The sequence below is a fragment of the Grus americana genome, chromosome 4 (genome assembly GCF_028858705.1).
Source record: "Grus americana isolate bGruAme1 chromosome 4, bGruAme1.mat, whole genome shotgun sequence".
Classification (NCBI taxonomy): Eukaryota; Metazoa; Chordata; class Aves; order Gruiformes; family Gruidae; genus Grus; species Grus americana.
The window spans coordinates 20,421,338-20,446,731 of NC_072855.1; the positions used below are offsets into that span (position 1 = coordinate 20,421,338).

Here is a 25,394-nt window from a genome sequence, read left to right on the forward strand (position 1 = left end):
ATCTGGGTGTTTTCCCCTTGCTTACTCAATGGAGCTGCTGCCCCAAACCATCAACTCTTCTCTAAATGCTTTTGAACTTTCAGTTTTCTGCAAGTGAAACATACCCTGATGATGTGTGTGTATATGTTGGAGGGTTTTTTCCTTTTAATTCATTCCTTTGTTCCAGAAAACTCTTCTGTCTTGATTGAGAAACAAACCAAACTCTTCCAGGTCTGCTCTGTGAGAATGGTGTACTCCGTCAAACAAAGCAAGGGTTGATTGTCCCATTTGAAGCTAAGAAAACAGACACCTAAATAATGTTCTTAAGAATTTGCAAGAGCAAGATACTATATTTCATCTGACAGGTGCTTTGAAAAAACAACTCCTCCACATACAGGCTGAATTAGAAAAATATTTTTATTTACAAGAGTAAATAATGTAGTGCAAGGAGAGTGGATTTAACCCTCAATAATGCATAGATTGATGCAATTTATAGTCTGTGATCTACATCATTTTGCAGAGGTGCATGCACACCCACTTTAAACGTCAGACTTTTCCTACAGCCACATATCAGACAGAAGGCATCTGCACTCCATACTTGTTATCCATGTATCCTGTCTAACATTTATCAAATAAACTGTCACTTAAATGTACATTCTTTAAGAGTTACTGTAGAACACAAAATAAATCCTTGCCAATGTTATCTATGGAAGAATCCAAAAATAAATTGTTCATTCACTTTGTGTTGCCTGTTCACACTTAAATATTATTTTATTTATTCACTGGGGAAGCTACTTTCTCTAATCAGTGGCTCTTGGCTGGGCAGGAAACATTTTGTTGGGTCCACGAGGGAGCTGCTGACACTTGTGAAACTTTGACCAAGCAGAACTACTCTGTTATGATCATATTGCAAATGTTCCCAGTGTTTTTCTTTCAAAACAAAACACTTTTTGCATCAAAGAGTTAAGATGGAATATAAAATGCCAAAAAAGTAATTCTTATCGCTGCATGTACTGAAGTCCTGGTGGGTGTGCCATGGAACTTGGAAAATGTTGGTGGCTGGGGTTCACTTTTATTTAATTTCCACACTTCCAACTTGGAAAACTCTGGTAACTTCACCAGTAAAATAAGCTCAAATACAGTAAAGGCAATGTAATATGACATTAGATATGTGAGTAAAACAACTTCTTCATAAAAACCGGTGGGAAGTTTGCTCATTCTTGAATTAGGCAAAGACTTTGCATGTTTTCTTTCAATGAAATACAGTATGGTCATGTGTTGGGTACAGCAAGATAATCTGTATTATCTGTTTGGAGTGTTAAATAAATTATAGGGATTGTTTTCCTCTATAGTGGAGAAATCAGATCAGTGAATTCCCCTACAATTTTTGGCTGTTGGACTGCATTATTAATGCCACTAATAGGGTTGGGTGCCAGTTCTTAAGATTTGTAGTTGTTTACATCCCATCTTACCAATGAGACATCAACCTTAAGAAAAACTACACTTCAGCTTGTAACAAGAGGAGTCTGAGGGTTTGGCTCCTGCTGTGCTAAATTGTTTGAAAAAGTAGATTCATCTTGGTGTACTAGTCTGGTAGCATCCTCGTTGCTATTCCCTGAGGAAGGTTCATCTGACAACGGTTCTGATCTCGTTACAGGAGAATTACGGGCTTTGGAAAAAAAAAAATCAAAAGAAATTATCAAAAAATACCCCACTGCATCTAGGAAGTCTATTAATCAATATTTAAATAGTATATGGATATAGAACCACATACAAATACTCAAAGGTTAGGAAATGTTGATAGAAGATCTGTAATTTTAACTATATACTTTGTACGTATGTAGTATGATTCCAAAGTTATATAAATTATAGCTAGTAATAAAAGAGCAGAGCTTCAGAATTATTTTCATAGTCAGCATATTATTCACAGCTATACATCTTAAATGCTATCTAGAAATTGTAAAATTCAAATCATCTTTTTATATTTAATGGTGGGTTCTTTGGTTTTTTTTAAAATACTATTCCCTGTGGGTATATGCTGTCAACGCAAAAAGTAAATTTATCTGTATTTTATTACAGAAATATGTCAGAAAACAGCATTTTCTGACATAGGCTTAACCTACCTACTGGGGTTAAACCACAACATAAGAAAATGTATTTAGTGGAAGAAATTCTTTTCATAACTGGTAATATTCATTTCACAACTTCCAGATCAAGATGCCATCTTGCAATTTGCAGTGAAACACTTGGTTGAAACTGGCAATGCTTCTTAAATGATGACTCATTATTTTTGCATATGATGGTAGGGTTTAGGGGTTTTTTTCCCCTTTCCTGGGCAATGTACTTTTGTCTCGGATATCTCTCTCAACATGAGAAAGTAAGAAAATAATGGGAGTCTTAAGAGACTGAAGCCTGGCATTTGGCTTTCTGTCCCTTAATATTCTCTGTACAATCAGAAAAGAGAACATACAGCAAACCTTTCTAGTTTAGGACACGAGGAATCTGCAAATGTTGATTGAATGTATTTACTGATTCTGTATTTACTGGTCTGAAGAGGCTGAACTGCCTCCTCCTAAGTTACTCCAATGTACCAGCTCTCTGAACCTCACTTTTTCTCCCACCTTGTATCTGAATGGATCCAGTCATATGAAACAGGGAACACAGTCTTGCGGTATATTGCAGAGACAACATATGAAATCAGGCATATAATTACTCTAACAATACAGCATGTTGAGAGATGGGAAATACACTCTTATTTCCAGTCAATCTCCTGCAGTTAATGTTTTTATTAAGAATCTCCTTTATCAAGGGAAATTCTCCAGAAACCAACAGGTTTAACCCTGGGCTTTGCTTTATCCACCCCTTTTCAATAATCAGAAAATGACTTGCATGTCAAAGAAGTTGCTATTCAGAGGTACCGCTACCAAGTCTAGAATCTCTGCTTTTATTTTTGAAATTTTTACTGAAATAAAAAGATCACTCCTCTCTCTTTGATTTTACTATGACAAATACTTACCAGACAAAGACTGAAAGTACTGCACTGCAAATGCAACCAGAATTGATAAAAGAAAGGTTCCCATGAAGTAGATCTGTGACAGTAAGTTTAAAAACATAATTAGAGCAGTGCAAAGCTAAGGTAGAGCTCCAAATGAACTGTGCATGTACCAAAGGAGCAATACATACCAGAGTAGATTGTAAAATATTGTTCCAGAAAACTCTCATGTAAAAATAAAGCAATGCTATTGAGCATGGACTAATTGATTCTTGGTTACTATTATTCCAGCACCTGCAACAATAAGATTGAAACAACTAATTAGTCCTCCTCTACAATTTTGTGGCATCTGTCATCTGGGAATCTCAAAAGTGGGTTTGCAGCAAACCTCAGTAACCCAGGAAAACAAGCAGATATCATCACTATCTCACAGATGGTGAAGTAAAAATTCATAGAAATATCAGATTAACCTCATTAAGCACAGAATACCTTACCCTAGGAGTATATTTTTTATTTTCTTATTAGTCAACAACAGGTCTAAGCACCCAGGCTACCCTTGCCAAGCAGTCACAGCACAAGGTTGTACCCAAAATGCTTTGTTCTAGCTAATGTGAATCAACAGCAGTAGGACTTGATTTAAGATTAGATGTACAAAATTTAGCTGCCTACGCAGGATGCTGGTGCCTAAACCCCCCTTAGAGACAATGGAGTACTACACAATGCAGTCAGAGCTTGAAGAGTGCTTTAGCTGACTAGCTACGAGCTATCTCTTGTGGGGCAAGCCGAGTAGCTTCCTCAGTTCCATCAGTTAGGACTTTACCTACTAGGGCAGCTTAGACAGCTAAATCACAGGCACCTATTTTAAGCTACACTTGATTCTTTTCTACCAAGCTGAGGAGGGAGGTGTGAGTGGGGGTGGGGTGTGTATGTATAGAGATAAATAAAATTTTTATATTAAAAAGATATATTTTTAAAATATATAATTTACATTTAAAATTATGTATGACTTTTATTTTTTATATATATATTTAAAAAAAAAGTACATGCCCTTCTGGACAAAAGCGTATAATGATGGGAAAACCCTGCAGTGCTGTCAGCTCTGAAGTCACTCTCACTGCAAAGCAGACTAATTCACAGATTGTCCCTTCCAACCCCTACCAATCTGGAGATCTAGTCCAACCTCCCTGCTACAGCAGGATCACCGAAAGGATGTTGCACAGGATTCAACCCAAGTGAAGGCAGAATTCAGGCTCAAGCTTATAATCCCAGATGGGCCAGCTGGCCCAGACAAATGAGGTTTTAATGTTGATATCATCTCCACTTTTTTTAGGTCACACTGCTCAGTAGCAAAACACAAGATAAACCATTCATTCTTTGTTCACAGCCTCATGTATTAACCATTAGCTCCCTCCTTCTTTAAGTACCTGAAAGGCAATTCCACAAATCCACCAAATATTGTGTAAGCTTCCCATTCCCACTGTGCTTTCCAACACACGTTGCTTTACCCAGGTAAAGAAAACCAAAGTTCTGTACTAGAACCAGAGGTCTCTAGGTGGTTTATGCATGAACAGTGCTGACACAGGTAGTTCAGGCAGCAGACCTGTAACCTTCTCACATACTTAATATTCTGTGCTGCAACATTTGTGCCAGGCTGGAACATCTTTGCAGAGTAAATAGAAGGATTGCTATTATCCCAGTTACATACTTTTAAGTTAAGTTCTGCATTAAATTATGCTATATTTATCAGTAAAAGATTGTTTTGAACTGTATACAAATTGTCAGTGTCTTAGTAACTTAAATATATTGAATTGGAAAAGACCTCCTGGATCATTAAATCCAGTCCCTGCTATTTCAGATAACCACATACAATCAGGTCTCTTTAACAAGAATAAACTGAAATATGTTTAGGTAATTTAAGTATTTATGCTTAACAAGCCGGTTGACCACAACCTGCCTTAAGTCATACAAGTGAACAAAGTTAATAATTACAGGAGTTGCGGTTCTCCAAAGTAAATGCTACCTAGATGGAAAAACAGAAGATGCTGATTAAGGGGAAAAAAAGACTCACCTGTAATAAAGTTCCTGAAGAAGTGACATATTACTAGAATGCAATGCCTGATCAATTCCCAAGTGATCCAGAATGTAGGAAGGTATGGAGTTGCCCTCTTCTATGACAAGGGCCAAATTAAAGAAACCCTAACAATAAAAAAGCATATGTGCTTTTTAACCACTCAATTTCATATGTATATTTAAAGTCTACTGTAAGCATCAAGTATCTAAATAATTATAACTGTCTTCTGTAAATTCATTTAGTATAATGTGATCTTCACTGAATAATTATGAGAGCCTTTTCGCCTAACTATAGGTAAATACTGAAAATGCAAAAGAATCAGTGTTCATTTGTTGTGGCACCGTTTTCTTAGAAACCACCTCAGCTTTCTTCATTTTAGTTGATCTTTAAACACAGCTACAATATCAAACTGTAATCTTATCTACTAGGGAAATATAGACTGAAAGCAAAAATCGATTCCTGTTCTGTTACTGTTTAATTCCCCTCCACCTAGCTCTATAGATCAACAGCAATCTGAGTAGTGAAATTGAGAGCAGACATTTCCTCCAGACAATTTAAGTCCTTAATCTTACAGTTTTGCCTACTTGTCTTGGGCATCCCTATGTCTCTTCAGAGCCATGAAGACGAACACGCACGAGATATATTACAGGATTCCCCATGAGTTTGGCTTTCTTACTTTAAAGTAAATGTTCATGCATCTCTTCTTTCCTTTGCTTATTTAGCAGTAATATTTTGTCTCACTATCCTCAAAACAGAACCCAACTATGATACCTCTAATAAATTCACACACAAGATACTGTCTGGGGACATTGTCGCAGGGACAGGGAGAATAGAATATTGCACCCAGGACACTTCAAGAGGGTCTGAGGGCAGGAAACTCAGTGTTGAAACACTGCATGTCTTTGGTAACATGATATTGTGTATCTTTTAATTATAAAGCATTTTAAGCTGCAGCTCTTGTTGGTGGAGTGAACAAAATTCACCCTAGGATTCACTTAATATACCAAGGGAAATGAGCCAGTCTTCTTGTTTATATCCTAAAACAGCAGAGGATAGGACTGGAATACAACTCAGCAGGCTATTAATTCTTCCCCTTGCAGTAGCAAAAATACCAAGGCCACAACAGAATCAATTGTGCCAAGGCAGGGTAGTACTGAATTGGGCCACTCACCTTTAGCTTTCAAAAGAGCCTAATTCTAGGACTGTCCATCTATGCTAGGTTTACCTTCTATTATCATGAAACAGCAACTACTGACTTACAAGTATTTTGAAATAATTATAACTTATTCTAGCAGGTTTCTTCAGTGCAGATGTAGCCAAGCAGAACAACCAGTCTCAGATAAATCCCTGGATTACTCTAAACTCTGATGTTTTACAAACACATTACAACTGCAGACCCACCTGTGAATCTCCCTCTAATGCAGCTTGTGCGTACATCCGCATTGAGAGCTCAAGGTCTTTAGATTGGTTCTGGTAACCATAGTAGTAGAAATCGCCCATCTTCAAATAAGCTGTGGAAGAACCCAGCAGCAGATCATTTAAAGTCTTTGTAGAAATAGAAGTAATCAACTATTAATGTGATGGAGAAGTTAATAGTAATTCTATTTAAAGCAACATATTAAAAAAATAAAAAGGTACTCCTTCTCTCTGGTTGTCTGTGTAGCTACTTTACATCAGCCTGCCCACTGAAAATATTTATCCAGGATGAAATTTCTCATGTTTTCTCTTTAATGAATTTAATGAATGATATTGCTACTTTTACAAAAAACTGAAACTTAGAGACTTTATACTGTATCCCTTCTTCACTTGCTGAATCTGTCTTCTGGCAACCTGTAGCCTTACTATTCAGCTTAGCCCTACTAACTTGATGAGACTGTAAAACATGCTGGCTTAAGTGTTTGTTCTGTACTTGTCACTATGGTGGCTGAAGCCATCCCAAAAGTTACAGAACTTTGCTGATGATCATTTCATTAGTTTCAAATCCAACCCAACCCAGGACAACTGTACGTATAGAATTTTCCTCATCTAGAAGAAAGCAATGCCCAGCAAATATTTTACAAACATCTTTCTGTGATATTGACAGCAATGAAACACGCCAATGGAGCGGGCACTGGCCCAGACAGGAGCAAGCATGACATTGCACTACTCTATGCTGAAGCGCTTAAAAACTCCAATGACCATGTCTACACTTATCTGACCTAAGCTTTCCCCAAATGGTTTGAAACACTTCTACATCTTGCCTTGTGTGTCTAGGGCAGCTACCTAGAAATCCCACCTGCTCTTACAGTGGACTATAGCAGAGCTCTTCCAGGAAGCAAGCTGGTCACTGACCCAACAGCAAAGGCAGAAAGACTAGGTGGGTGGGCTAGCACAGATGCAGAGTGGAAGGCCACGAATGTTGTAGCATCATCAAGAAGACAGCTCCCCTCAACCACACCAGCTGCGCCATTCCAGCCCTGGCCTGGGGAGCACTCCCACAACAGGCAGTGGCCTTGAGGCCACCCTGTGTCGCACTGATAATGTAGCCATGGGAATCTCTGCTGCCAGGATTAGACCCTCCGTCCCAGGCCCTGCACTGGGGCTTTGATCCTCCACTACTGCAGAGGGGTCTGAGACAAACCCCCCCTTATGTTACTCATGCGAGGAAGAGAGACAGTAATAAAATCCTTCCCCTGTTGAACTCAGCAAGTCTTCTCTCCTTTACCTATCAGAATCACAGCGTCACCCCATGAGTCTGATCCTCAGAAGCTTCCCTAATGTAAGATTGTACCAGTGGATCTGCCAAAGGGTCAGCCAAACTGCACCTTGTTAAGGCGTCTACAAACTCCTCATGAAAGCTAACAGGGTTTGTCAGCTCCTGTGGCTTCAGGCTATATCAATGTGGTATTCAGTTTCTGTGCTGCTGCGTACTTAAATGAATAGGTTGAATTATTTTTATACTCCACTTTTACACGTGCTTATTATGAAACACTTAAACCTTTTTGTGAGACAATCAGATCAATGTTTTCAAATATTGAATAACTCTTTCAAAGGCACCAAAATGACTTAGACACTAAAGTCACATATGTAGTAAAATTTAAGGCTGGAGGAATATAACTTATATATAAATAAACCTCTTTTTCTTTTTTTTTTTTTTAAAGAGAATCCTTTAGTTCCCCAAGGTAAGCTGTGCCATTGTTGATAAACTCTGTACCCTAACAGAAAAACTCATAATAATTAGATAAAGAATCCTTTAGCCTTCACTAGTTTCTCATGACTCAATTATGATATGGAAGTGTATTTGCTTTTGGATTTTCTCTTTGATAAACTAAACATCATGAGCTCCTAAAGTCTACTGCTTTTTTTTTTTTCTTAAACCTTGAGTCAATTGCTCAGGCTCCTAGATATCTAGCCCCTTTTCAGGGCTTACCTTTTTTAGCTTTTTAATTTTATTCAAATTTTATCTATTTTATGACATAAAAAAGTAAATTCTCAGAAAAGCTGTGCTGAAACACAACACTTAAAACACCTTTTTCACCCTCGTATTCCTATCAAAACACTAAAAAGGACATGTATGATAAGTAGGGATTACTCTTCCCTTAACTTGCTCGCTCACATAGAAGTTGTAACAAACATAGTTTTTGAAATTCAAAAAAAAAAAAGAGGTAAAATTAAAATTCAGAAAGAAGTCCTTACACATACCAAATGACGGTGCATTGACTTGAGAAACAGAGAAATTGTAGTATCTCCAAACACAATCAGTTGCTAGGTATTTCCTTGCTAGGTCCTGGAAAGAAAATAATTGATCCATTCATATCACAGATAAAAAATTAGGATGACATTATTATTAACAAGTGTTCCTTTTAGGATAATGAGTTATGAATACATTTACTTACCGGTCTTTCTTCACAGATGTGTGCTAAATTTGACTGTGACACTTCAATCCCAGTTTCAGCTGCTAAAACGTAATGCAGCAGAGCTTCATGCCTAATGTTAGATAAAATAAATTAGTGAAAAACCTAACAAAAATATAATGCATTTTAGTTACAGTTTAAAAAAAAAAAAAACAAACACAGAACCCTAAATAAATTGATAAAATCACCTAAGACCAAAATTTTGGTACAAGGTTTAAAAGCAAGAGGCTGGCAAACCCATGCAACAGCTACCTCTACTGGCAATGCTTGGTGTAACAAGCCATGCTGGATCTCAAGAACGTGCAGCATTTCCTCCCTTGCACTGAAGCTACATTGGCTCCGGTGGGCAGTTAGTGTAAGTGCAAGACTGATGATAAAGTTGAATTGATATTAAGCCCATTTATCTATTTAAATGTTTCAGATAAAACATTCTTAAAAGACTCTTACCTCCTCTGCTTAAAAAAAATCTGTAATTGAGCTGTTTATGTATCTGTCAACTCTTCATCTGAGCGCTTCCTTGGTATGCTCTACCCTTTTATTTCTATGACTTGTTTGTCTTGTCTTTTTAGACTATGGACTCTTTGGAACAGGAATTATCTCTCATTATATTTGAACGTGTGAATAAAATCACAGTCTCAGTCCCTCTATGGACTCTAGGCACCTCACTGACTGTAAAGCAAGTAATAAAAGCTCATTTTACATTTGCAGTATAGTAATTTGGTATTGCAGTACAGTGGTACAGCACTGCTCATGATTCCAGATGAGAGCCTCTCTTTCATGTTCTCTGTCACTCATCTACTCAATATTATGACGACTTAAGTATTCAATATAAGAGGAAGCCTCTAAAATCATGTGTTTCATTTTAAAATCACAAGATTAAAAAACCACTTGGTGTACTTGTTTTCCAACTAAAGCTTCCTATTAAAGGGTCATGCTTCCAGTGATTTTCTCCACAACACAAAGCTAAAACCATGGCAAGTTTTAGGGTTCAGTCATTTAACTGGAAGCAAATACGGTTAAACACGCATTTGACTTCAAGAGTAGATGCTTAAACCAAAGAAACTTTAAATTAAACTGTGAAAGCAGTTGCCCTTACAGACTTAGCAGGTGTAACCTCCTGTTTCCCAACTGCTTCTGCAAGATTACAAATTCTTCCTTGTACCTGCCTTGTAAAAACATCTGGGACAATGGAGACCTGGCACCACAGAAGGAATTCAGGATATCTAAGCTGGGAAGTTAGTTCTTCTGATCCTTAAGGCTCAAAGGGCCATTCAGAAAAGAAAGTACATTTAAGGTCTTTAAATCAGTCTCTGAAGATCAAACTACCATGACTAACAGGTGGGTAGAACACATGGCTGCTAACCCCAGGGACTGAGGAACACGGATTACTCGGTCTGCTTGGCAGTGTGACAATTTACACCTGTGCAAGGCAGATGAAGAAATATTCAGCAGCAAAAGATTTCAACATGAACATATTCCTAAAGCCAGAGATGACTAGAACCAGTATTTATAAGTAACTACCCATACACTCCCAGCCACTGGCATCTCAAGTGGTACTCCAGCTGTCAAGACCAGACCTTCTGGGATCTTAATGCTCTACCTGTCATGTGCACAGGACTTTCACGTGACTGCACGCAGAGCAAGCAGGGTAGAGTCACAAGCTCGTACATCAGAACATGCTACAAAAATATTAACTGAGAGTTTTCCAGTGTTGAAAAGTGAGGTCAAGTCTCAGGAGAAATGTTTGTGATGGACTGAATAAAAAGAAACAACTTCTAGGAATGGGTTACTCCAGAACAGTCCACTGGCAGTGTCCTGTAGATCTCCTAAGCCTGAAGCACTAATTAAGTACTAGCAGGGGGAAGCTGCAGGACTAAACGAGCCATTGTCTGAATCACATATGACAGTCTGATGCCTACACATACAGTAGCTAATGCTCATGCCTACAGGTCATGGCAAAAATGGAACATTAACCTGGAGGCTATATTGAAACCTCTTGGTTGGCTCATTGGATATTGTAGCCTCCTATTACAGAATATTACCTTTACAGAAAAGGTAATATTAACCATATAAAGAACAAATCTAATCCAGTAGCCTGAGTTTTCATGACACACAATTACACAGAAGAGAGAAAGCAAAGTATGGTACTTGGAACAGAGGGAATATTAAAAGTGAAAGGTGCTCCTCTGGCTAACCCAGTGCACATTACATGCTACAGTACTACAGGGTGAAAATCACAGACAGCAGATACAACACTATTTCACTCTACAAACTCTCTCTTTTTCACTTGATTGTGTCAGAACTGTTGAATTATGCTTTGGGTCAACTCCTCCTTCCCTTTATGTCAATGGCTGTTTTGCTACTGATTTCAGTGGTGCTGCTATTTGTGTTTTTTTGAGGTGATGGCCCAACATTAATTATTTTATCATGCTACAAAGAAAGTGAAAAATAGAAAATGAATTTGAAGAGAACAGAACAAACATACCATGAAAGTTCCAGATAAGCATTGAGAGCTTTTCTGATGACATGACCTAAGTAGCCGTTCTTCTCTGCAATGTGTTTTGCCCAGCTGTAGAAAAGAACAAATGAAAAATGAACAGCTGTGCTGCAGTAATGTTATCCCAACTCACGCTGACTCAAAGGACACAAAAGGATGTAGGAACACATTCTGACTTCTTCCAGAAGATAAACTATGGGATTTCACAGTAATTGCTGCATCAGTCTTGTAACTGTTGACTGAATGAGAGCATTTTGTCCATTCATCTCCATAAGCATATCAGAGACATCCTATGTTTTTTCTTGGCAAAATTACTTTTTTCTTGGGTTGTTTTTCTTTAAGAAAACAAACATAAGTTAGTAAGTGGTATAACTAATTATCTGCCATTTTCGTGATGCAAAAATACCAGTTCTACCACATCAGAAGCTTGATATTTCTTGAAAATCAAGTAAGCATGGCTTTGTTAGATACAACCTCTCAGAGTCGTTTGATAGAATCTCTCCGAGTTGTTCAGGAAAAAAGTAGTACTAAAAGTACTGAACAGCTCTCAAAATCTACTGGTCATTTAAATAATACACATATTCATGTGGATCAAACTTTACCACAGAAGAACCTTTTGTCAAGGAGGTAAGCAACATGAAGTACAAGATATTTAGACTATGGACTTAAAAATCACCAATAATCAAAATAATCCCACCAGAAATATATTCTCCTTTAACAAATGGTTTCATCCCTTACATTACAGCTTTTTCTGGATCTCTAGGGAAGTCTTCCATGTTTCCTGTGATGTAGTACAGAGAGCATCGTAAAGTCCCTTCTATATGTCCTCCTTGGGCAGCTTTATAGAAATAGCGTGCAGCAACTGTCTGTGAAGAAACAAGACACAATTAGCAACTCTGCATTATTAATGTTTATCGAGTTTTGTTTCCCAGGACTCATTTCATTAAATTAATTAAAAGAGGCAATTGCCTAATGAGGGCAAGCCAGTTTAACTACTTTCAATGTACTTAGGTGAAATGAATTCCTTTCTTCTAACTTTTTAATAGTTTAGCCTGGTAAAAGGTTTTTAAAAAACATAAATTCTGGTAATATATGGAATGTCAAATAGAAAAGTGTCTACATGTGGAACTAACACCTGGTAGCACACGAGTCTTGTGTGCATGGACAAAAGTAAAACCAGTTATTCACTAGTAGGGAGATTAAGAAGGGATCCTGGAGAAGAGACACAGAACGGGACCTTTGCACTGGCAATGCCTGAGTGAAGGCTGGGGAGCAGCAGCAACACTGGATATGTCCAGCAGAGCACAACCACAGTGCTCAAGCCTCTGAAATTGGGTTATAAAAGATAACACAGGCCAAGTAGGCAGGGCCACAGCTGCGGCAGTGGAAGGGTTGTATGACTCTCCAAGTTTTACCCTCAGAAACAGTGATCTGTAATGTAAACCAAAGCAGCATACAGCCTGAAGTAATTTATTTCAGGCAATTTTTAACCATTGATATATGTTTTCTGTGAGTGAGCATGGACTTCAGAGTATGCATCACAGCCATAACAAAGTACTTCTCCTTGCCCATGGCTTTGGTGAATAAAGAAACCTGGGCACTTTTAGGTGTACTCTTATAATCAGTCCACTCTGAAATGCTTATTTTGGTCCCTGGGGAAGGAAAATGTGTTTGCCAAATGCACATGTTGGTGAGCACTGTTGCTGTTGGCAGCAGAAATTCTCGCTGTCTGGAGTATATCCAGATCTCAGAACTCACAGGCCACACTGGTAATGTCTTGTGCTCCAAGCACAAGGTCTGCTTGCATCTATTACACCCTACCTCACTATGTTTGTGCTATTCGTCATAAACTACCTAGTTAATTAAAAGAAATATAACCACAGGAGATCCTTCCTATTAAGGGAAAATTAATTTTGCACATGTCAATGAGAAAATTTAATAAACAGGCTGTGTCACAAAAAGACAAACCAAAATACTGCAGTCTACCAGCACTGTATTAAATAGTTACATTTGTGAGTCTGGCTTGAAGGTCTTTCGCTGCAGTTCTGAGGCTCACAGAAGCTATGTGAACGTACCATAGCTGTTCACGAGTTCAGGGACAAGGTTCTGCTGCTTTCACCTATTGTGGAAAGCATCCTTTCCCTATATACTCTCCAATCCAAAACTGAGAGAAACCAAAAGGACCACACAATGTGAGAGCATATACTATCCTAGCTGCTGTCACTGGAAGCAGGAAAGCAGAAGCAGTCCCTGGAGCTAAATCTACACCTGGTTTGCTTCCAAATTAAAGGAACATAAACACAAGCATGTAAGTATGACTGAGATATTTGAGTAACATCTCTGTTTCTACGCAATCTGATGGAATTCCCCAGTAACACCCTTCTTTGTGATAAAAGGTGTCAAAATCTGACTCAGAGTGGACAAAGCAAAAACTTCTAAATCGGGCCCCACCGTAAGAAATAGTACAATTAAATATTTACTCACATGATTTCTACCAGGTACTCCAGGGTAAATCCCATCTAAATAAAGGACACCAAGGTTGTACGATGCATCTGGATTTCCCAATTCTTCAGCAATTAACCAGTGTTCGGCTGCTTTTCTGTAGTCTCTTTTAAAATTGTGGTAATACCATCCCAATCCATTCACTGCCTGGGGCAAGCCCTTAGGGAAGGAGAAGAGCAGTCTGTGGTCACACATTTGATTCTGCTTTGGGTCACTTTGCAATTCCAACCTCCTGCTCGACTTTGGGTGCTCTTGTGACCTTGCCTGGCACAAGGATCCAGCTAAAATTACACTGATCTGGGACTAAGGGATATAAAGGTTTGATGGCTTTTTTTTCCCCACACTATTCTTTCTTGTGGCCTCATATTGAGAGCAAGGAGTAAGACTCCAGTGTTGTCTTACTCTAGAGAGTCTCAGCTGTGTCTGCATTCAGCTGTGTACTTGTTGACAAGAACAAACTGTGTCTGTTTTTCACCTGTTTCCTCTGCAAAGCCAAAACAGAGCACCTATTCTTGTGAACTCCCAGAACCTGGTTGACAGGATTAGCAATCAAAAAACCCACTTTTTTTTTTAAACTAGAACATTTCCCTAAGAATAACTAGGAAGCAATGAACACAGAACTTTGTAATGCTGTTTTCAAAACGTATTTGACCAACATCATACAGATCTGCTTAAGATAGCACTACGTGCTGTTACTAATTTGTATATTTGCATCAATAATTATGGATCAAGAGGAGCAGTTTTTAATATGGTTGCAATGAATTACTGTCTCTTTGCATGAACTGGTGGATCATATGGTGGTTGTAAGTGTGCCAGCAGTTTCAAATTACTCTGCACCAATAAACATGAACATGCTATTCACTCCTTTGTTTATAATGTATGTTTAAGAGCAACCACGCCAGAACAGCGACATAAGGTAAAAACTACCTAAAAAATCTCAGGGCACAAATATAAATTATTCGCTTGCTACTGTTGGCTTCTACACTGCAGTCTCCTTTTGTAATCTCTGTAGAAAGAACTGCACTTACAAAGGCCCTCTGGAAAGGATCCCTTTTCCTTTCAGATTTAAACAGTGTTACTAACTTATCCATTAAAATGCAAAAGCAGTTAAACTTTTCAATAATTGTGGTGTTATTTTTGTATAGAAAATGTACACTGGAGCATAAAAACCGTAAGAATATGGGTTCAAGGAGAGTAAGGAAATTGTTGTCTCTAGGATGCTTCCTGGAATCTGTTCCTCAGATCCTGAGTCAAGGAAATTTTGATCACACTGTGAAAGCCACTCAGTTTATTCAAGCCTTTCCCAAACAGGCAGTAAAACAGGGAGTCTCTCGCGTTTCAAAGGAATGATAGAACCGGCACAAGTCAGCAGTGGTCAGCGCTGAAGTCCTATTGTCATTGTCCAGTAATTTAACTAGCTTTGGTTCTAGAGCTAGGAAGGTATTCAAGGTCTAGGTACTCTTATATTTTTATACTAAGGACCAGATCACGGCCTGGGTAATCTGACTGTACTAGATCATTAAATGGAGTGAGGCTCCTCTTCTCTGCAGAGCCTGTCAATGTTTCCCCCTGGTATGGAAAAAACAGAAGGCTTTGGGACATCCAGGTCTTCTCCCTGCCGTAGAGAAGAGCTGGCCAGAGAGAGTACATACAGTGTTTTTCCAGTCACCAGCATCCCCTGGAAGAGTTCTAACTCTAAGCAGACAAAACTAGCCATAAACTGCCACAGCTCAGGGGTGGTGGGACCATTCTTCTGCATTAAGCTCTTGTGCTGCAGGAATGCACCATCACTCAGTGCAGACTGTGGAAGTACAATCCAGACCTTGGTCTTTACTCTTTTTCATTCATGTTACAACTTGCTCTGTTACAATGCTCTGTTATTATAGCAAAGCCTGCTGGCATGGATTTTCAAAGATAGCAGTTATCTCTATCTGACTCTGGAGAGATCACGTCAAAAGCTCAAGCCTGGTAGGCACTCCTATGAAAAAACATACCTAGTGTGGTCTAGAACAAAAAGCTTAGGAACATGAGGCAAAAACATACTCCTGGATCGACTATTCACTCTAAGTCATTTAACTACCACCAAGTTCCAAAAGATGTAAGTGGACAGAATTCTTTTTCTTCCCTAGAAATTTTGCCTGAGTTTGAGGATTTTGAGTGGTCTGGTCTCCCAACTTGAGGAAATAAGGCTTTCACCATTCCTGGTGAAGTCACTGGGAGAAGCAACTAGTATTTACACAGAATTATGGTAATATCCATTTTATATAAGTCAGAGTTCCTTATAATAAGTACTTTGTATAGGACTTTTACAATAAAATATTTATTACATTTTACCTTGGCTGCTGCTTTCTTCATCAATTCCAAAGCAAGTTTTGTATTCTTCTTCACACCTTGGCCCTAGGAAATGGATATGTGAAATAATCATTGTTTACAAATACAGAATACAGGCTGATGAAAATTCACATATACACAATCAAAATGCATTTTAACATTGATACTATTATTTACTAGGTGTTATTCAGCTTTAAACAGCTGCAACAAAAAAACCCAGCTTTGTGCTCATCCTTCATTCACAGCTTTACAAAATCTCAATGATTCAGTCTAGGAAAAATGATTTCACCAGTCGATCCGAGTGATTTTTATGGGTAAATAACATCACAGATCTTTACTTTTTGGCAACTAAGGAAGAATAAATAGCATTCAAAGGTGCATAGATTGTTCATGATTTGGCGATGAGTAAGAGCTATCAGCTTTCCTGAAAAAGGATGTCAGAGTGTCTCCAGAGGAAATACACAGATGTCATGCTGATGATGTCCATATCAATTAAATCCAGACATGGGTCAAACAGAGTACGGGTGCTCAAAATTAACACAAGCAAGACTTAAGCAAGCGTTTTGTAGAGAATAGCCCTCCACTGTCAAAGGAATGAGATGAAAACCTAATGGTTCTTCACTAACATCTCTAACCTTTAGTACTGTTCTATGTCTTATGGGTGACACTACTTAGCTGATATAACTTATTTGACTCAGGTGGGGTTATGCCTGAGTTTAGCCTCTGCTGTCTACTGCTTCTAGCAGGGAAAAACTAACTGCATGCAAAGACTATTTAATTCCTACAAAAAAAAAAAAAAAAAAAAAAAAAGATTCCCAGAGATCTAACAAAGGGCATTCTAAGAAAGGATCGAACTTTCACCTACATCTCTACACCAAGGCCTATGCCTACTAGCTAGGTAGATTTTTAAGGTGACAAGCCATTAGGAAAAATTAGGATCCACAATTTAGGTAGTATTTTGATCCTGAATCTGGCTAGGAATAAAGTGACTAAACTGCTTTTAAACTTGCTCATTTTAAAATTTTTGTGGATATCTGGTAAAAATCAACATTAACTTCTTAACTATGGAGTGATTTTTAGTGTAAATCTAAAAGCACTTGTATACATTCTCACAGTGTGTCACTGTAGATAACTTACAAACATCCATGTCATATGAATGATTTTTTTTTTAAGTGAAAATATGAAACATGACTTACCTTAAATAACACAATAGCATAATCATATATTAACACTGGATCTTCTGTTTCTATTGCACCCTTTGCATACCATTCTATTGCAGCTTCAGGATTTTTTGCCACTCCTTGTTGGCCCCAAAACAGCATCTGAGCCAATCGTTGCTAGAAGAAAACAACATAAGCACTATTGTTGTATATGTTAGTATTGAAACTGGAATTACAGGAGCAGACTTTTGCAGGCTTAAATGGATTTTAAATACGTGGATTTTAAACTAGTTATACATGCCCAACAGTTTGAAAACAATTGGTTATCAGGAATATTCAGAGGGCTTCCCAGTGGTGAAATGTACTGATATCAAATCTACAGCACGGTTACTTTTTACAGCTGTCAGTACCATGAAAGTCTGGCTTGATTTAAGTGCAGAGGCAAGTAATAAAGGCAGATTTGATACATGCAAATGGCTCAGTATTACAACATATTGCTGCTGGTCTCAGATCAGCAGCAATAACTGCACTGTGTCATACACAAACCCAGGGAAAACGATCAGAGGAGGAGGTTGCTAGGTCTTGACAACTCTTCACTTTTGCCTTGTATCACTGTTACAGCTTTTTTGCATGGTCACTGGATATTATCAGAGAAACATGGGAAATAGTTCAAGCTTATAAAAAAGAAGCTATTCTGGGTAGAAAGAGAAAACATCTGTCCGCTTCACTCTCCTCCACAACCTTCTTACATAGTCTATAGATGTACGTACACGATGTGCATATAAAACCAAGAAAGGGGAAATGTATTACTTTATACCTGTGCAGCTGCATTTCCTCTTGTTGCTTCATGTTTTAACCACATAAAGACATCGCCATTTTCTTTTGTTTGAGCTTTTAGCAGTTCATCATCCATCAGCCTTATAGTTTCAACAAATGCCTGAAGAGTAGGTGAACAGGAAAAAAAATTATTACACAATGAATTCATACATCTGCCACCATAATGAAAATGTTGCCTGCATCCTGTTTATCCCTAAGAATTTGCGATCATTTCTGGGGTTTAAAATTCTCACCACCCCTCTGCTGGTCTGTGCATTAAGAACCATCCTTACATCCAGTGTAAAAAACATTTACTGCTTCATTACAGTACAAAACTGTAAGACCACTCTACACTGGAAAGATACGTGAGGACATCAACAACTGAAAAAAACCCCAAACTTTGTAGTTTTAAATGCAATTAAGAATGGCAAATAAGTGCTTTTAAGTCTTTTAAGGCTGTTTAGTTTCTACAGAAATCTCTCTTCAAAGATAAAAAAAGGCTGGCAGAAAGCTTGATGAAGACCTGTCCTACAGCACTCTTATCTAGGTGGCTGTCTGCTTTTGTTCTTCAGCAATCAAAATCTCTCTATTTTTTGTACAATAATCATTCTTTCTGATAAGCCAGGATCCTAGTACTGGCCTACCTTAAGTATTCTTTACGGATAAAGTTGTGTTACCTCCTGTTTAGCAGCTCATTCTAAAATCATTTTACACTAATTTTATTTCATTGGATAGCTATTTAACAGCCAAATCTTTACATTTGATTATAGAAAAGGCTTAAGTATGGAGAGAACAATTAATCTTTTGCGTAAATTTCACGATGCTTGGCTATTGAAACAGCAGATCAGTTGCTTAATAAACACATCCAATTACATTAATAATTAAAAATTTGAGTGAGGAATTAGGTCCCAAGAATAAGACTTAGACTTTACTGAAACACAGGCATGCGGACAATTCTGAGGATTTGAGCCTAACTTGGATTTGGTTCCCCCCTTGCTGAGACACAGAGTAATGATACCTACATATAATTTGGGGGATTTTGTAACAATCATAGAATTATAGAATGGTTTGGGTTGGAAGGGACCTTTCAAGATCATTTAGTCCGACACCTCTGCCTTGGGCAGGGACGTCAATCTGATGAACTAATATTTGTAAATCAAAACAAAAATGTCTGGCCACATAATTAATATATGAAAAGTCATTTGCACAGAAAACAAATTCAGATACACTTATAACTCTTTTACCTGTTCTCCTTTTATAGTGTGTTGATCCAATGATGTCTTGATTGCAATATTACTGTAATAAGCATATGACAGCTCCAAATCAAGTGGATAGTTATTAATGCCTTGGTAATGTTTATAGCCAAGATTCATCACAGCAAGTCTCTCATTCCCCTGAGCGCCAATCAAACTATAGAGCAGACCCTGGCAAAAGGCAACAGACATAAAGAAGAGTGAATTCACTGCACATCTCGTAAGTTTAGCGCTTTGGTGGAGATTTACAGGGAACAGAGAGTTCACACTGGCAACTGATATACTACCTATACCATGTAACCACAGTTACAGAATCAAGCACAGCCCTGAAGTAATTAAAATGTCTTCTATATACATAGAAAGGTTTGAAAGAAAAACTAGACTCTCTAAATACTTTTCAAGTATTGCACTTATTCTGCCACCCCTAAGTGTGCAGCAATTTTTTAATGTCACTTTATTATAGTGTTAATTATACTCTGACACTTTTTATACTCAGCAGTAACTTAATTAGTCTCACTGATGTCAACTGGAGTCTTTGCACAGAATTCAGTGGAAACATATGGAAGTTAACAAACAGCACTTGAAAGTCTTACCCTAAAGATGTGACAGGACTAGAAGGACAGGACTTGTGGCTGACAAGGTTTCAGTGCAAAGCTCCCTTGAGATACACGTTAATTGGTGCTAGAAATAAGTCTAGGTACTGCACATTTGCCAAAACCATTATCAGCACTACTATTATTTTTCACCTGCACAGTAATAAAAACAGTGGTGTCCCATCTGTGCTGGATACTGAATTATTTCTTGCACTATCTGAAGTGGATCCAATAAGAAAATTACTTAGCCTTCATAATTAGCACTAGGTATACTCCATAATTAAGGTATAAAAAAGGCTCCTCTCTGAGGTTTCTTGTGTTTGAGAAACTGGAGCTTGGTCTCAGATTGGCCTCTAAGGGGTTCTTCTGATTTAGTATCCTGTAACCACATTAGGCAGATCTGCTATTCTTTATGAGCATTTTATATTACACTTTTATATCACAATTAAATACCTGTTGGCAATTTCAGTATAGCCCTCTGCCAGTGATATATAAACACCTCCCCTTTATTTGACCTTGCAATGGAATTGCATGGAGGCATTTCAGTTATGTACAACCTGCCTAAAAGGTCAGGAGTTCACATGCTCGGCAGTTGAGAACTCTTCTACTTTGGTTACCTTTAATCATTTGACCACGATATACTCAGTGCCACGTTTCTTCTGTGCACTGTAAAAATTTTTTTTTTTTTTTCCTGACTGTACTATGCAACCTTTCTGCTTCAGGAGATTTGCCTGATGTGAGACTTTTTTCATACCCATCTACAAATGACTGTGGGTGACTCGAGGGTTCTTACCTCATCCTACCTCCTCAGTGACTGGGAAAAGCAGTATGTTCCAGGCTGTTCACTTTACCACCATTTTTAGGTCTTACTAAATCATTGATTTCCTTGTTCTGGATGAGCAGGATAAATATTCCCACCATCAGGACTTCATAAAGACTTCACTGCCATCAGGCTATTTAGGAGTAGCTATATTGGGGAATCCCTTCAACCACAGCCTGGCTCTGGAGGCCACTGCACACTTTTTAATTCAATTGATTATAAATTCATTCCATTTCTAAATTGCCTTTAAAGGTTATTTCACAGGCATAACCAAACCTATTAAATATACTACCTTTGTACGATCCACAGGCACACCAAGCCCTGTTTCAAATATAACTGCAAGGAAATAGGAAGCCTTATGGTGTCCACAACAACTGGAATCCACCAAGAGAGGGACAGAGGAGCCCATATTGCTGAGGCCATCGGCATTGGACAGACCCTTTGCAACCTTCTCAAATATCCTGTGGCCAACTTCTAGAACTGTATCACTTCCATCTTCTACCACTAAAAATAAAACATAGAACGCACAGTTATTGCAAGAGGTAAAATCAGGAATTGATTTCCTCTCCTTAATTTAATGGGACTGAGACAGAGTCTGTTATTTCTCATGCTGAATGGTATTCTCAATGCAGACAACCAAAATTCCTAGAGATACAAGGTACTACTGAATAGGAAGGGTGAATAAAAATCCAAAAGATCATCTCAAAGTAACTAACCACTAAAAATGTAAGGATATCTCTATTTCCTTCTACATAATAAGCCATCCTTCATCTGCAGCACAACATATAAGCTACGTGACACTCCTTTACAAGCTGATATGAAAAAAAACAAAACGTATAAAACATTAAATCAAAGCACACTAACTTACTGACATATATTGCAGAGTTATTTAAGAACAATAAATTAAAATGTGATTACCATCTGGAGCACTAAAATCCATCTCTTGTAACAGTTTGAACAAAGTGTGGTACTTTTCCCTGAGCTCTTTTCCCCACATGAAGGCATCACATTTGGATTTTTCTCCATATTTGTGAATCAGCTCTAAATAATAGTTTTCATAGTAACCTAGAGAAAACAACATATTTAAGACATGAAAGCTGACTTGGCTGGTCTTTAAAACAAGCTTCTGGTAGAAGAAAAGATGTTTCTAGGGTAAACTAAAAATTCACAGACAAGATGGGCACGTCCTTAACACAAAGTAGTGCTAAAAACTTACACAGCTAGCACAGGCCACTTACAAAAATACATAAGATTTCTTTGACTCTCTTCCATACTCTGGTCATGATGCATGCAACCAAATTCTATTTGGAACCATAAGCTAGTTTTCAGCACACATTTAAGCTACGTTACTCTTCTTTCCCTAAAGTGGTTGCTTTGATATAAACTTGTCAGTAACTGCACATTAGGCAACTGTGGCAGAGCCATTCTAGCAAAACCCACCCATTTTTTGGAAAGGGCTTAAAATACATGTGCCTTTAGGGTCATTTGCAAATGAAACATAAGAAAGGCAACTGAATAGCTTACATGTATGCTTGAAAGTGTTTGTCCCTTTATGCACCTGTCTTATTAGATAAGAAATACCAAGAACATGATTTAAGTTTGTATTCCATGGCACAAAAATCATTGCAGGGACAAACCCACAGTTTTAGCTACCAGTATCAAGGCTAAATTCTTCAAATTGCCTTTTTTCTTGTTATGGTTGAATTTAAGTTTACTTTTAATGATTGTTATCCAGATTCTGGTAAAAAGAAAGGGAACAGGTCTCCAAAGATGGCAATTTAAAATTCATATCTCATAGATCAACACTTACAATTTCTTTGCGCTTTTTCACCTTGCCTTACAATATATCTGTACTCATAAACTATTTCTTGAATGTCCACACATCTCTCGTAGTACAGTTCAATTTGTTCCACTGCTTCTTTGTCATGAAGAGGGTTAGAAATCTATAAAAAGGCAAATGATGGATAAATGGCATGTTGTTGTCTATGCTTGGCTAGAAAGAAGTGTTGTAGGCAAATAACAAAAGGAAACAGATGGTTTACTACAATCAGCTTATCTGGCACATCATGATAACATGATGTTGGCCACAATAGACTATTACATACTCAGCATAATCCAGGACACCATGGAGGAACTTCCAAAATTGACCAAGCCTATGTGACTTTTACCACCGATTTCAAGAAAACCATAAATTAATCAAATGTGTTCAATACTGTATCATCAAAAACTCTGGGAAACAAAGCAGTACTGAAAATAAGTCCTTACTTAAATATACATTTAGGAACATTGCTTTACATACTTTCAGAAGTCTTATCTTTATCTTTTAGCATTTGAAGTCGTAACTAGCACTGCCAGATTTCAACAGAAAATCATCATATATTAGCTATATATTCCCAAGTTCTATTATGCTTCATAGCAAGTTTATCATTTGGTAAGAGCTTCAGTTAAAAAAAATATAAATAGCCATAGCTGGCTGCTAATATTTAAACATTTCCAAATACTGCTTTTGTTTACCTGTTCTGTTTCCAACACATTGAGACGATAGTATTTCACAGGTCCAAAGAATGCTTCAATACCATTTACATATCCACTGCCTCCAAGAACAAAGTATCCAGCAGTGTCATCATAATAGAAATCTTCCCTAAAACTTGAGAACATGAAAGAGAAGTGAACTGGCTATCAAGAGGTACTACAAAAGAAAAAAATAAATAAATTTCTATCTCAGAATTTCCATACCTGACAGCCTTAAACTCATTGCCAGTATATTTGTCTTTTTGCATCTGTTTACTCTCAAAATCTACTCTGTAATTTAGTGTGATAAATTCTGGAGTAAGTTTAACAAATCCCTTGTCTACAAACATATTAAACCAGCAGGGCGTTTTATTTTTCTGACCTGCAGTTATCTTCTGATGTTTTATGCATCATTACACAACCTCAAAGATTTCAGTTCTACCTCTCCCTTGCGCTTTTCTAAATTTGGCATAGGAAAATTTAAGTTATCTGTCTCCTAGAGTTACTATCTACAAATTTACGATTTCTAGTTTGTAAACCACAGTAAAGAAGGAACAACATTAATGTCTGACATGCAATTTACTGTTACATAGTTTCCATATTAAAAGGTTTGGGGATTTTTTATTTATTTGCACAAGAAAGAGTCAATCTTGAATTGCAGTGAAAATAATGAAAGAACCATTTTAAAAAAAATTATTCAGTTGCTTAGAATAAACGATAGAGCAAAAACATTTTTGATAGAAATTTTGCATCCAATCAGTTTTTAGTGAGGGTTATCAGACTCTAGTATTAGATCATGCAGCATGTTAACTCAACTAGCTCATGGCATTAACAAAATTCTTCAGCTCATGCTCAAAATTATTCAGCTAAGCACAGTAATGCAAACTGGTTTTGAAAGCATAGAGTGGAAAAAGACCACAGACATTTTGAAAATCACTTGGAATCTCAGTTACAAACTTGTGCTATCCTCTTCCCATTTTCCATATCTGAACACATACGCACATATTACTCATGGTAAAAATGCTGCTTACGTAAAAGACTGATGATGATGTCTTCTCATATTCTTCCCAACACTGCTTACTTCTATCTAAAAGAACAAAAAATATTAATTATAATAAATTAAATACAAGGTACATTTATTAAGCCGTTTCAACTCATAGTTCAGAAGATTACAGCTGCAGCTTGCTGCATTTCCTCTGCACTATAGACAACGATGTCACATATCCAACATATGTCAGAAGAGTTTAATGGAGAGCATTGGCACTGCTCTGTCCTGGCCAACCACGAGCGAGGAAAACCAGCACAGATGTTGCCTACTTCAGCTATTTCATTCCTGTGTCCAGTTACAAGACATCTGTACTTTGCTGAAGCTTTTATTCTTCCGAAGTGTGAGAGGCTGCTTTGCTGTTATATAGCAGAGATGCTAAAGGAAGATAATATTGATCTCCTCAAGAAATTGTAGCTCACAGGTGAAGAACGACCATAAAGCTAATGGAACAGGCCATGAATTAAAAAAATCTGGGTTCGACTCCTACTTCTACAGGAGAAGTACTTTCAGTAGACTTTCAGTGCCAGAATGGTTAAAGGAATTCAGATGCCCGAAAAGGAAGACAAGGTAAGATTTTCATACATGTTGGTATTGTAAAAAGTTGCCCAAGGACTCACAAAACAACCCTGCAAAATTTTCTCAAGTGACTAGGTATTTTTAAGACCATCTTCAGATGCTCTTAAAATCTGGCTCTTAATTTCTCAACGCTTCAATTTACCAACCTCCCTAATTTATGTATTTTGTCTCAGATCGTGCTGGACTAAATGTATCTAAATCAATGGAAGTGAAATAATCATAGAATCACCTACGTTGGAAAAGACCTTTAAGATCATCAAGTCCAACTGTTAACGTAGCACTGCCAAGTCCACCACTAAACCACGTCCCTAAGCACCACATCTACACGTCTTTTAAATACCTCCAGGGATGG

At 37.6% G+C, this 25,394-nt stretch overlaps 1 protein-coding gene across 2 annotated transcripts in view; it reads right to left on the reverse strand.

Annotated features, from left to right (window-relative positions):
• Positions 1-383: 383 nt before the first annotated feature.
• Positions 384-25,394, reverse strand: part of SEL1L3 (SEL1L family member 3) — a 58,531-nt gene continuing 33,520 nt past the window's right edge. For both annotated transcript variants that reach the window (XM_054823977.1, XM_054823976.1), the window contains exons 6-24: positions 24,450-24,505; positions 23,422-23,554; positions 22,718-22,850; positions 21,826-21,972; positions 21,200-21,411; positions 19,486-19,665; positions 18,243-18,362; positions 17,462-17,602; positions 16,269-16,331; positions 13,917-14,093; positions 12,171-12,298; positions 11,421-11,504; positions 8,918-9,008; positions 8,724-8,808; positions 6,444-6,553; positions 5,040-5,167; positions 3,163-3,265; positions 2,996-3,068; positions 384-1,648 (exon numbers count right to left, since the gene is read on the reverse strand). In XM_054823977.1, coding sequence (XP_054679952.1) covers positions 1,485-1,648; positions 2,996-3,068; positions 3,163-3,265; positions 5,040-5,167; positions 6,444-6,553; positions 8,724-8,808; positions 8,918-9,008; positions 11,421-11,504; positions 12,171-12,298; positions 13,917-14,093; positions 16,269-16,331; positions 17,462-17,602; positions 18,243-18,362; positions 19,486-19,665; positions 21,200-21,411; positions 21,826-21,972; positions 22,718-22,850; positions 23,422-23,554; positions 24,450-24,505 — 2,328 coding nt within the window. In that variant the 3' untranslated portion in view covers positions 384-1,484. The remainder of the gene's footprint in view (positions 1,649-2,995; positions 3,069-3,162; positions 3,266-5,039; positions 5,168-6,443; positions 6,554-8,723; positions 8,809-8,917; positions 9,009-11,420; positions 11,505-12,170; positions 12,299-13,916; positions 14,094-16,268; positions 16,332-17,461; positions 17,603-18,242; positions 18,363-19,485; positions 19,666-21,199; positions 21,412-21,825; positions 21,973-22,717; positions 22,851-23,421; positions 23,555-24,449; positions 24,506-25,394) is intronic.